The 13,508-nt window shown below is 42.4% G+C and overlaps 2 protein-coding genes across 7 annotated transcripts in view; one reads left to right on the forward strand and one right to left on the reverse strand.

Annotated features, from left to right (window-relative positions):
- Rnase13 (ribonuclease A family member 13 (inactive)) overlaps positions 1 to 13,508 on the reverse strand; it is a 41,438-nt gene that overhangs the window by 27,345 nt on the left and 585 nt on the right. The gene's annotated exons all lie outside the window — the stretch shown is intronic.
- On the forward strand, positions 621 to 1,100 carry LOC114080750 (ribonuclease 7-like). Its single transcript, XM_027922335.2, has one exon. It carries the CDS (start codon positions 630 to 632, stop codon positions 1,098 to 1,100), a length of 471 nt encoding a protein of 156 aa, XP_027778136.1. The 5' UTR covers positions 621 to 629.

The following is a 13,508-nucleotide window of genomic DNA, read 5'->3' on the forward strand; positions in this document are numbered from 1 at the left end:
CAGACATGGAAAGAACCCACTCACTGTACAGCTTTACCAGCTGGTGCAGTGATTCCCTGACTCAGTGAGACCATTTTTCTGTAACTTCAGTGAGAAACAGAACTGCAGAGTGGAGAGGAATGAGTCTAACTCCACAATCCTAATCCACCTTTTCCGGGACACCTAGCCAGACTGGGAGATCTTTGGCCTGTTTTTCTTCAAAGACTGGTTTCCCTTCATGACTACTTCTCAGAGAGTCAAAAAGGAAACAGGAGTATGGAAAGAATAGAAGCAGTGGAAGCTTGATTAAAATGTTGTATTTGATATTCTCTAGTAGTGGGTGATGGGGAATTTCCTTAACTTTTTAGGAGTCTCAGTTTGCTCATGCATATAGAGAGGGTAATTATATTCACTTTATACAACTCTTGTGAGGGGTAGACAATAAAAGTATTTATTGAAGGCATAAATAGTACATTAGCCGCTGGGATCAAAAAGTAAAGTGCAGATGGTCTCCTCAAGTATCTTGGGCTGCAGGAACCCTGCAGTAACTGACTTAGGGTATGAAATTCTTGGAAGGACTAGCAGGACTCGCATGATTACCTACTCACCCATCTACTCCTCCCCTCTGTTCCACTTCCCCCTTAGGAGAAATGGCACCAGCCAGACCAGGATTCTACCCACTGATGCTGCTCCTGCTGCTGGGACTGTGGGTGCTTGAGACCCCAGTCAGTGCCAAGCCCAAGAACATGACCTCATCTCAGTGGTTTGAAACTCAGCACGTGCAGCCCAAGCCGCAAGCATGCAACTCAGCCATGGGTCACGTCAACAAGTTCACAGAACACTGCAAGAACCTCAACACCTTTCTGCATGAATCCTTCTCCAATGTGGCCACCACCTGCCAGACCCCCCAAATAACCTGCAAGAACAACCATGAAAACTGCCACCAGAGCCCAGGACCTGTGTCCCTCACCATGTGTACACTCACCTCAGGGAAGTATCCGAACTGTAGGTACAAAGAGAAGCATCTGAATGCACCTTACATAATAGCCTGTGAACCTCCCCAAAAAAGGGACTCTAGGAAATTCCGACTGGTTCCTGTGCACTTGGATAAAATTGTCTAAGGTCTGGGATCCTCCTCCTAAGCTCTGCAAACACTTTTCATTGCTGAGCATTTCCTCCCTTGAGTTCTTTACTAATCCTTACTGTCTTTACAAATACCACTTCCCTCCTACCAACCCAAACTCATGTTCTCTTGATTCCTTAGGGGGTTTTATGGATGCTCCAAAGGAGGAACAGAGGGGTCCTTCTCTTTATCCTTCACCGCTGCTTACTTTTCTTTCTCAGTGTTTGGTACTATGTGGCTCTTCCAGAGTCAAGCACTGGGGATCTCAGCATGGTTGGATCCAGGCTTTGTGGAGTAATGGCTTATGTAATTTTGGAGACCTTCTTCTTAAAGAAAAAGAATCTAAAATTACAAGCACAAGATAAGTTAAGGACCTTGGAAGGGCTGTGGTTGGACAGCCTGGAGGAATCCCAGACAGGGGCAATTATCTAAGGAAAGTGGTCAGCAGAATCAGTGCTGGGTTCCCTGTGTCAGACAAAGAAATGTGTCTGATTTTGCTGAAATAAAAGACTATGCTTTTCCTGATTGAGTTCATGTTACTGTCTGGAGGGAAGAAGAAAGATTTGTAGCTCTTGTTCAGAGGCCCATTATCTATCTATCTATCTATCTATCTATCTATCTATCTATCTATCTATCTATCTGTCTATCTATTTTGGTACCAGAGATTGAACCCAGGACACTTAACCACTGAACTACATCCTCAGCCCATTTTTATATTTTACTCAGAGACAGGGTCTCACTGAGTTACTAAGTGCCTCCCTAAATTGCTGGCTTTGATACTCCTACCTCAGCATCCCGAGTTGCTGGGATTACAGGTGTGTGCCACCATGCAGGTCAGAGGCCCTTCTTAATTTCTGCGGACATCAGCTTCATCTGCCCCAGGTAGGAGGAAGCGTAGCATCCTGATCAAACACAGTCAGGGAGACCTTGATACTGTCATCCATTTCCTTTAAAACTGTTTAGAGGTCCCATCTCTTGCAAAGGGGAGGAAGGAAAGGAAGAATAGGCTATGCCCAGGATGCTGAAGCCTGAACCCTTGTTGGTGGTCAATACCTGAGTTCATGCTTCACTAATATAACCCAGATCAGAAGCCTCAGCCTTCTAAAGTGAATTTCTCTTCCTTGGAAATTTCAGAATCAAGACTTACCAAAAGTCTTAAACAGTGCTTGTCTACTAGCTATAGTAGACAAGGAGTAAAGGAGCAGTTTTATATGTAATCTGCATAGACCAATACTCTTATAAAATACAATTAAATGAATTCTAGGAAATGAATAGAACATATAGATAAAGAAAACAAAATCCTCAAATTTTTATTACTAGATTCAATTAACATAAAATTACTCTGTCAACTTGTTGTAAAAGTTTGTTTCTTCTCAATTTCTGTACTTATCTTAATAGATATTCAGAGAAAAACATACAGATTATACACATTGACATGCATACAAACCAACACAAGACATATATAATACACTTCCATACATATATGGGAACACAGGGACACATGTTCACACACATGTATGAGTATGTACAACACACACATATACATGCACACACACTCAATAGCAAGGCACCTCCTCTCCTTTCCTCTACCATTTCTGTTTTTTCTTCACATCTCCCTTCCCATATTTGTAAAGATTTTCCTACACAGGCTATGATTCAGAGTAAGGAAAGGATGTTTGTTGAGACATGAAGTGGCAGAGAAAGCATAGAATTCAGAAATTCCAACTCCCAGCCTCCTTCCAAGCTTTCTAGGATTCGAGCTCATTACCAATACCAACACCATCCCACCCGCAACTGCAGCTTCTCTCACAGCAGGCACAGCCCGTGCACACCATGCTCTGCCCATCACCACCACTTAATGTTGATCACTCCTGTGCTTGGGACTAGGGAAGAAGACACACTGGAAGTGAGAGAGAAGCAATACTCTCCCACCACTCTGGCATCTTCCCAGAGTTGTAGGCAGCTCCCTTTCCTGCATCTGCACCTTAAATGATAGTGTTTCTCAGGGTCCTATTCTTAGCTCTGTTTTCTTCTCACATGGCGCTCAATGAATTTTGTCCATGCCTTCAACTGCCATTTACCTACTGCTAAAGGCATTTCTCCAGCCCAGATCTCTCATGGTCTCGGCATGTATGTCCCTGAACCTGTTGTTTCTGGCCTCAATGTCCTGCAGGCATCTGTACACAGAACAGGACAAAGTTTGTGATCACCTGGCTACCAAATGCATCCTCCTCCTGCAGTCTCTTGGGCTTACTTAGTGGAATCATCATATTCAATCATTTAAGGTTATAATCTAAGACACATCATTTTTTGTTTGTTTGTTTGTTTCCTAAATAATTACCCATTTATCCCAGTACTGCCTCAAGAGAGCACAAAAATTCTTGGGTTTTCTCTTTTGGTACTGGGGATAGAACCCAGAGGCACGTAACCACTGAGCCACATCCCCAGACCTTTTTATGTTTGATTTTTGTTTTGTTTTGTTTTTGGTGGCGGGGAGTACCAGGGATTGAACTTGGGAGCACTCGACCACTGAGCTAAGCTGTGTCCCCAACCCTATTTTGTACTTTATTTAGATACAGGGCCTCACTGAGTTGCTTAGTGCTTCACTTTTGCTGAGGTTGGCTTTGAACTTGTGATCCTTCTGCTTCAGCCTCAGGAGCTGCTGGGATTATAGGCAGGTGCCACCACAACAGGCTTTTTTGTTGTTGTTCTTGTTTTATTTTAAGGAAGGGTCTTACTAAATTGCTGAGACTGTCCTCAAATCTGCAATCTTCCTGCCTCAACCTCCCAAATCACTGGGATTTCAGATGTGCACCATCAAGTGCAGCTTGAGTTTTCTTTTCTCCTCTCTTTTCTACCAAATAGCATTGGGTTCCTACATATTATGGCCTTCAAGTGGGCTGTAGTTTGGAAGGACCTAGGCAAACACACCTAGGTTATTGTGATGGCAGATTCATTATCTTGTTGAAGAGGCAATAATAAAAATACACATGAAATACTCTCAAAAGTAAAACAGGAGAGAAGAAAGAATTAAAAATGGCTTCTGTAACCTTTTTCTCCCACTGCCCCAGGCTTTCATTTTTCTTGACCTTAAGTTAATTCTCTATTTAGTGTTAACCTTTCTGTTGTATATCTCTGGCTAACATTAGGTCTAGAACCACAGTTAGGCAACACAGGAAAAATTCAACCATTCAATATCTATAAGAGTTGTGGCCCCAGAATCTGGGAAGCTTCCAGAATAGAATGAATCCTTAACTAGACTAATTATATCCAACAAGTGGTGTAGCAACCCGGGTAGGAGTTTCTGACTTCCGTGTGTAGGCTAAAGAATTAGGTGGAATGTAATTTGAATCTAGGAACCATGGGCTATAAAACAGGCCCATTTGGAGAGTAATGACACAGCTACATGAAACTGGGCTCAGTGGGGCAGCTGGGGGCCTGAGAAGAGCTATCCCAAAGTCTGGGGACAAAACCTCTACTGACTGTGCTCTCCAAGCCACCGAGAACAGGCTTCTGAAACATTGCTTGGGAAGGGGCTCCCAGCCATTTGATTCAGCCATTATTTTCTAATAGGTAAGTATGTTTTAATTCCAGAAAATTTAGAATTAAAGACAGAAATATTTATAAGAATGAAACACATAGCAATAACATGTTTAAGGAATTTGTACATATTCGGTATTGTGGGTATTTGTAATGTTTAACAGAATTTAGGGGCTGAGGATGTAGCTCAGTGTTAGAATGCTTGTCTCGCATACAGGAGACCCTGGGTTTGATTCCCAGTACTAGAGAGAGACAGAGAGACAAAGAGAGAATTTAGTCTATTACCCTAACAAGATGGACTTGTAATTCTAATTTAAAATGTGCATGATTTGAAATAAAACTTTCCTTTAAAACTAGTTTTGGGCCAGGCGCAGTGGTGCATGCCTGTAATCCCAGCAGCTTGGGAGGCTGAGACAGGAGTTCAAAGCCAGCCTCAGCAAGGACAAGATGCTAAGCAATTCAGTGAGACCCTCTCTAGATAAAATATTAAAAAAAAAAAAAATGGTCAAGTGCTCTTGAGTTCAATCCCGGTACCTCCCCCACAAAAAAAAAAAAAAAATCTAGTGTTGGAATGCCAGGCATGGTGGCACACTCCTGTAATCCCAGCTACTTGGGAGCCTGAGGTAACTTGGTAAGAACCTGTCTCAAAATAAAAAAAAATAAATAAAAAGGGTTGGGATATAGTTCAATGGTAGAGAACCACTGGGTTCATTCCCCAATACTACTGCTTACTACTATAACTACTAATACTAATACTAATGATAATAATAATAAAATTGGTGTTAGAACACAAGAAAATTGATTCACCCTATTTATAAATCATTAGATTTGTAATTTTTAGGTATTCAAGAATGTTTTGCTGGTTGGCTCAGATGACTGAATTACTTAATAAGGACATGAAATATATTAAATTTATAAAATATACTTTAACTATTTTAATTTATATTTAATCATTAACTACATTTTTTTATTGTGTAAACAGCATGCCTTTATTTCATTTGTTTATTTTAATGTGGTGCTGAGGATCGAACCCAGTGCCTCCCACATGCAAGGCAAGCACTCTGCCACTGAGCTACAATCCCAGCCCACCATTAACTACATTTTTAAAGGCCCAAATAGTCATTAAATTCTTTAAAGTGATTATCATAATTTATTTCTTTTTAAGTTACATATAAAAGATTAAAAACTGGACTTCTGATCTATAGCTTAATATAAAGAACATAATTTTTCTTTTTCCCCTTTTTTGATACTGAGGTTTTAACTCAAGGGCACTTAACCACTTGAGCCATATCCCCAGCCCTTTTTATTTTTTATTTTGAGAAAATATCACTAAAGTGCTTAGGGTCTTGCTAAGTTGCTGATGCTGACTTTGAACCTGTGATCCTCCAGTCACTGGGATTACAGGCAAATGCCACCATGCCCAGCCAGGGACATACTTTTTTTAAGTATTTTTTTAGATGTTGATGAACGTTTCTTTTATTGATTTATTTTTATGGGGTGCTGAAAATCAAACCCAGTGCCTCATACATGCTAGGCAAATGCTCTACCACTGAGCCACAACCCCAGCCCAGGGACATAAATTTTTAAAAGCCAAATAGCTAAGACTAAGGATATAGTTCAGTGGTAGAATGTTTGCCTAGCATATGGCCCTGGATTGGGTCCCTAGCACTGGAAGGAAAAAAAGGGCCAGTGGTTCTCAATACTCGGCACAAAAGGGACATATATATGTGTACATATCATACACCTGTGTGTGTGTGTATATTTTTTTTAATTTTGTGTGTGTGTGTGTTGCTGGGGATCAAACCCAGGGCCTCACATGAGCTAGGCAAGCACTCTATCACTGAGGTACATCCCTGGCATCCAAAAAGGACATTTAAAAAATTCATATTGAGTCCATTTTTAAAATAATTTTTTAATAAAATAATTTTTTAGTTGTAGATGGAAACAATACCTTTATTTCATTTATTTTTATGTGGTGCTGAGGATCAAACCCAGTGCCTTACACGTGCTAGGCAAGCACTTCACCACTGAACCACAACCCCAGCCCTTGAGTCCATTTTCTACACTTTACTTCTCAGTTGGCTTTAGGATGTATTTTCTGGTGTTCCCATGCTTGTTGGTTTCATTGGTGATTACAGAAGGGAAAGAAGTTGCTGTGGTAGAGGAGCCAAGGCTCAGGCTCATGAGCTCATAGTGGTGCCCTTGGAACTGAACCCAGACCTATATCTGTCCTTGGCACTCTTCTCCCTCTGCCCGGTACTGCCTCCCCGTAGGTATTCTTCTGAATTGGGGAGATTTTTACACTGCATTCTGGAAGAACCAAGAAAGGGAAGCAATGCATCCCTGAGACCAGGGTAGTAGTGTCAAAAGAATTCACCAAATTATACTCCAAGAAAAATTAAAACTCAGAGACTGATTGAGTCTCCATCCTCAATAAGGACTTTTCTTCCTTAGCCAAACATGGAGATTTGCAACTACATTTTACTAAGTGAAGTGGCTTAAAAAATTGTTAAGCAACAGCTCCTTCAATAAACAAGAGTGCATCCATGAAAGTGTGTGTGTGTGTGTGTGTGTGTGTGTGTAAATATACATGCATTCATGGTAATTTAAATATTCATGCATTTATGTTAGTAAAATTAGGAGCACTATATTCTACCAATTGCTGATTCTTTGGGGTTCCAAATTCCTCATTTGAAGTGCAAATATCCCCAAGCAAAAAGAAAAGAAAATAGTATAATTTGTTACAAGGACTTGTCCTTGAAATCAGTCACTTAGGTGCTCAGGTTGGCTTGGGAACAATTTGGAGGCATGGTATACACAGCATACATAGTCTTATAATATAGGACTCATTGAGTAGGTACAATATAGGCAGAGACCTGGAAGTAGACAATGAAGATGTCAAGGAACTGGAGGCAAACTTTGACCCATCTGCTTGGCAGTTCTGAAGATTAGGGAGGCCAGGGTGATTCATGCAGTCCTAGTTTCCACACTGCCTGCCCCAGGAGACTGGGACTCTAGATAGTCTGCCAATGAGGGCTCAAGGCTACTGCTAATGTATTGGCACATGTTACCTCTTAACAAATGTCCATTTAACATAATTTATTTGGGGAGCAAATGAATGCAGATATACAGACGGGAAAATTCGCAGATCACAAATCTGGAAAGCTTATAGAATATTTTTTTAAAATTCATTTTTGCAGGGCTGGTGTTGTGGCTCAGTGGTAGAGCGCTTGCGTAGCATGTGTGAGGCACTGGGTTCAATCCTCAGCACCACATATCAATAAATAAATAAAGGATCACTGACAACTAAAAAAAATTCATTTTGCTTAAAACTTTACAGCAAGTGGAGATTTGTGACCTATAGAGAAAAACTGTCCCATTTTCAGGCTGCTCTAAATATTAAAACTCCCTTACATAGAACCTAATCTACTTCTCTATATAACTGCAACAATTCACTAATGCCCCACCACTCTGAGACTCTCAGAATAGGCTGAACTCCTCTTCACAACTAACCTTTTAAATATTTTAAGAGCATTTCATGACTTCTGTCCTCCAAATATTGCCTCATCTGGCAATAACAAGAACTATAAAATGGCTCCTGCTGTTTGACTCAGTAATTTCACTTTGTGAAATATACCAAATGGGAATAACGCAAAGTGTGGAGTATATTTGCACAAATTTGTTTGTACCTTTTCTTTGTAAAGCAAAGAAAAGTTTAATATAATACAAATGCCCTAAAACTGACAGCTACTAAGCAAATAGTAGATAACTACTCAAAGCTTTCATTGAAGAAAATGTATACAAAAATTACCTTGATGCACAGAAATGTGTACAGGCAAAGCTACATGAAGAAAACATTACATAAAAATGGGCTATGAGCTAGGGGTGTAGCTCATTGGTAGCACATCTGCCTAGCATGTGAGAAATCTAGGTTCAATCCTGGGCACTGCAAAACAAAAAACAAAACCTCAGTCAAATGAGTTAAACTGTAGAAGAGATTCTGAGTTTGTACCTAAATCAAGTCCATAAACGAATTTTCCAAGCCATGCATTTTCCAGACTTTCACAGCACAATGAACTTGCATCTGATCCAGATGTTCCCATTTGTTTTGTTGTTGTTGTTGTTGTTGTTGTTTGTTTGTTTTTGTGTGTGTGTGTGTGTGTTTTGTTGTTGTTGTTTTTAGTTGTAGATGGACACAATACCTTTATCTTTAGGTGGTGCTGAGGATCAAACCCAGTGCCTCACCCATGCTAGGGGAGTGCTCTACCACTGAGCCACAACTCCAGCTACTGGGGTGGGGGGGGTCCCTCTGTTTTTAATTCTATCCTGTGTATTCATTTGCAAATATCCTCCAGTGGACAAAGTTAAGCAGCTGATTTCTTCTCTCTACCTCCCACTCCGGCCAGGTTTCCCCCTCTTCTCTGTCCCACTATCATTTCTGTTTCTGTGGGGGTTTTTGTTCCTCTTACAGTTTTTACCTTTGATAATACCTTTGAAGACCTGGTCAGACCCTAGCTAGAGAAGAGCAGTGACAAAAGAGACGTGACTTCATGAAAAGTTTCTTTTTAGCTTACAGGTAGTTTGTCATGAGAGACAGAAAAACAAATAAATACATAATCAGAGATGAAGAAATAAAAACAGAGTTGCTATGAGACAGCAACATTTTAGTTCAGGCCCAGAGGATGAATTGTGGAAAAAGGCTCCATGTATAAAGAAAAGAGAACAAAAAGGTGCAGAATTAGGAGTAAGCAAGGTGTGTTTAAAGGTCACTGGTAGCTTACCACATGAGAAGAGTGGAAAGAAATGAGGCTGGGGGGGCTGGAGTTGTGGCTCAGTGGTACAGTGCTTGCCCCTTGTGCATGAGGCCCTGGGTTCAATCCTCAACACCACATAAACATAAATAAATAAAATAAACACAAATAAAGATATTTTTTTAAAAAATAAATGAGGCACAGAAAAGGAGTCATGATGCAAATGGGAAGCTCTTAGAAGAAAAGGTTGACAAGATGGTCTCATTTGGGGATATTTTAATTTACGGGGTGTGTGTATATGTATGTGTGTGTGTGTGTGTGTGTGTCTTGATCAAACCTAGAGCCTTGCCCTTGCTATATCAGTTAGTTGCACCCTGACCCCCGAGTTACATTTTTAAAATTTTACTGTGACTGTGGTACAGAAACTGGCTTTTCAGAAATGGAGCTGGTAGACTAGCATGGAAACTAAGACACTGGCAGAGGCAAGATGTTAACAGTTTGGGTTTTCAAGATACCTAGTTCAGAGAAGACAAATTGTAAATTTTTTTGTTTGCAATCCTCCTGCCTTCGCCTTCCCAGTCATTAGGATTACAGGTGTGCACCAATGTGTCCGGCTAAATTGTAATTTTTTAAAGGAAAATTACCAATCTAATAAAACAAAACTAATGAATAACTAAACCAAAAATAAAAATTATATATTCTCCAGATTTCTTATGCTAAAATAACTAAGATTTGACCCCCTGTTTCTTTGGAAGGCACAATTAACATGTTCTCTCAAGTCTATCCCTAAAATGTCCCTCGTGGTCTTTCCTTAATTCCCCCTTAACTTGAGGTATGAACTAAAGCAGAGCCCTAGTCACTGCTACTCTCTAGGTGGATAAATAGTGAGCAGTCTAAAGCCCCAACTATATATAGAGGGCAATTAGAACTCTTGGTTCACATTAACCAGGCAATAAACTTTACAGATACAGATGTTTTTTTCTGCTTTCCCCCACTTTAGAATAACACTACTTCTCCATAAAAACCATACTGGAAACTTCCTGGAAATTATTTTAACTATTACATATTCTACAACAAGTCTAAGAAAAAAATGGGTTTTCTTCTCTGACCCACAAGAACATATTGAACACTTTTAGAAACTCTTTCAACACTGGCTATTACAAAAACAAGTTTAACATTTTTTAAATGTGATGCTTCATTGGTAAAAAAAGATGATATAAGTGTTCAAAATTCTCTTTTTATGAGCTTTGATAGCTTAGGTGAAGTTTATCACTTAGTGGTTGAGAGGGAAGGCTCTGGAGTCAGACTGCCTGGGTTCAAGTTCTTGCTTCTTCATTTACTATGTAACTTAGAGCAAGTTACTTAACTTAAATAAGCCAGGATTTCATCATAAAATAGGAGCTTGATAAGTCCCACAGAATCTGAAATTGGAGAATTATGATGAGAAATATTTGTGAATGCAGGAGAGGGCCTCTAAGCTTGGTCTCTTCACAGCCTCGAATTTCTCCATTTAAACCTTACTTCTGAGCCTGGCGCTATGGCACAGACCTGTAATCCCAGTGGCTTGGGAGGCTGAGACAGGAGGATTGCAAGTTCAAAGCCAGACTCAGCAACTCATTGAGACACTGTCTCTAAATAAAATACAAAATAGGGCTGGGGATGTGGCTCAGTGATAGAGTGCCTGCCCCTGAGTTCAATCCCAAGTACCCCAGCCAACAATAAATAAATAAATAAATAAAACTTACTCCTGGACTGGGGTTGTGGCTCTGTAGTAGAGTACTTGCCTAGCACATGTGAGGCACTGGGTTCAATCCTCAGCACAATAAATAAATAAATAAATAAATAAATAAATAAATAAATAAAACTTACTCCTTCATATCCCTACCAAAAGCACACACAATGGATTATTGTGTACAAATGCACATGTACACACACACGCACACACACACACATACATTCTTTCATGTAAGAGGTTCATTCTCTGGACAAAGTGGTATTTAACCACTTTAAGCATACATATCACTCGCTTAAAAAAAAAACAAAAACTTTGCAATTTAGCACAGATTTTAAAATCCCTGAAAAGAATGGGTAACTGCATTCCAGACCCTGCATCCAAACTCCCTCATCCCACCAACTCAGAAGCTCTCAAATGCTTCCTTTTTCCCATGGGTGGGGTGATCCACTCCTTTTTAAAATATATATTTCACTGCTTAGTTGTGGGAATCTTGAACTTTACCAAGAGTTCCCCAATTTGCTTGAGTACAAGAGATGTAAGACCCAGTAAGGGAAGGTTCCCACTCAATACTGACATGGATGTGCTGGGTTTGAGACAAGTGATTAATAAGGTTCATAAAACATCCTCTGAGAAAATTTCCCAAGTGCTGGACCCTACAACCAGCCACAGGGCAGTATTTACCCAGTGGACACCAGGGGGTAGCAAAATCTTACTCTCTTAGCTAGCTCCCTGGCACTAATTACAAAGAAGCTGGAGAACTTAGGTGACTTCAGGGTTCACAACCTTTGACTGGAAAGAGCTCTGTCTCCATGGTTCTCCTTTGCTGAGAAGATGGTCACAGGGGTCTGCTACCCTAGATTGTTTTTAGACACTATGGAGCAGAGGTTTCTTCTCACCATCAAGGAGAATTAACCATTTTTTCTCTTCCTTTTCCAGAACAAGACAGCAAAGAAGGAGTGGAATTTAGCGTCCTGAGGAGGTGAGAGAAGAGCCTGTCACCTTGGCAACGACCTTGCTTTCCCTCAAGCCTCCCAGCCTCAGGAACTGCTTTCAAGACAGGGCGTTTTCTAAACATGTCCCCCCCCCCACTCCCCACCCCCACAACTGCAGTGGGCATACCTGCACACCCCTCTCCGGGGACTATTTGGCCTTCCTTTCTCCTCTCCAATGCCTACCCTTTGGAAAAGCCCATAGTTCTGCCTTGGCTCCCCCGTGCCTTAAAGAGGCAGGGCACCATCCTGCTGTGCCTGACTCGGCCAGTATTCCTGGGAGACCCCCAGGGCAATTATTTCTCATCTAGAGGCGATGGAGAACGCTTGCGGTTTGGTAGTGAAGTAGAGTGGATGAGGGTACAACTTTTTAAACTAGCCTAGCCCCCTTTGTCTACTGCGTCAGATACTGGTCCCCATTGCCACGAGCCCTAGCTCTGGGTCACTACCAACACCGCACAAGAAGGACGGGTCTGGCATCCAGTACCGAATCGTGGGTGTCTAACCCGGAGTTGGCGCCTTCCTTCCTCTAGTCCAAGAGGGATAGGCAATGCGGTGAGGAAGGGCCAGCTAAGAGAGAATGCCGAAAATGTCCACCCTTCTGCACGATTCTACAGAAAAATCCTGATCCCGGGACCCTGCCCCCAAAGCCACATTATCCACCCCCCATCTCAAGCCTTTACAGCTCCATAATTCCCCCCACGCCCCCGCCTTCCCCAAGCAGCACAGAAGAGCCCATTGTAGCCTGGAGGTTCGAGGCCCGAGGAGATGGGAGGGGAAGGAGAAGGGCGGGCAAGCCCCCGGGAACTTAGAGGAATCCCCTGATTTCCAGGCTCTCGGTTCTATCCAAAGGGGACAAGAGCTTGAGGATCTCTTCTGAGCCCCAGAGCCTTCCAAGGCTGACAACGGAGGGGAGAAGGGAGTCCTAGATGAGTTAGAGACGGAGGTTTCCGGCCGCGGACCACCCAGTCCTAGACAGGGGACCTAAGGGAATTACGCACGCCCCAGACTTTGTAGTGTCCCATGGAAAGGCTAAACTGATCCCTCAGTGAGAATGGCGACGGCGGGAATATAGGGGCGTCCTCGGCCGGGCCTTCGAGGGTCAGGGTCCGGGCTACCCACTGGAGGGCGGGGCGGAGAAGGCAGAGAGTTTCGAGTGAGACTGGTGGATTGGCTGGCGATGTCGGGGGAGCAGCAGCCCAGAAGCTTGGCGAGGGAGTCTAGGCAAGGGGTCCCGCGCCGAGGCGGGGGCGGGCGCTGAAGGGCGGGGCGGGGCGGGGCTGGGCGGCCGTCTCGGCCCTCCCTGGCTGGGCCCCGCGGCCTGGGAGCCGGAGCGGGCCGAGCCGCCACCGCTGCCGGAGCTGTCCCCCAGCCAGACCCGGCGAGACGCG

The sequence above is a fragment of the Marmota flaviventris genome, chromosome 2 (genome assembly GCF_047511675.1).
Source record: "Marmota flaviventris isolate mMarFla1 chromosome 2, mMarFla1.hap1, whole genome shotgun sequence".
In the NCBI taxonomy this organism is placed as follows: Eukaryota; Metazoa; Chordata; class Mammalia; order Rodentia; family Sciuridae; genus Marmota; species Marmota flaviventris.

What these genes read in the sequence shown, in the direction of transcription:
- LOC114080750 (XM_027922335.2), top strand. Translation starts at nt 630, where the DNA reads ATGGCACCAGCCAGACCAGGATTCTACCCACTGATGCTGCTCCTGCTG.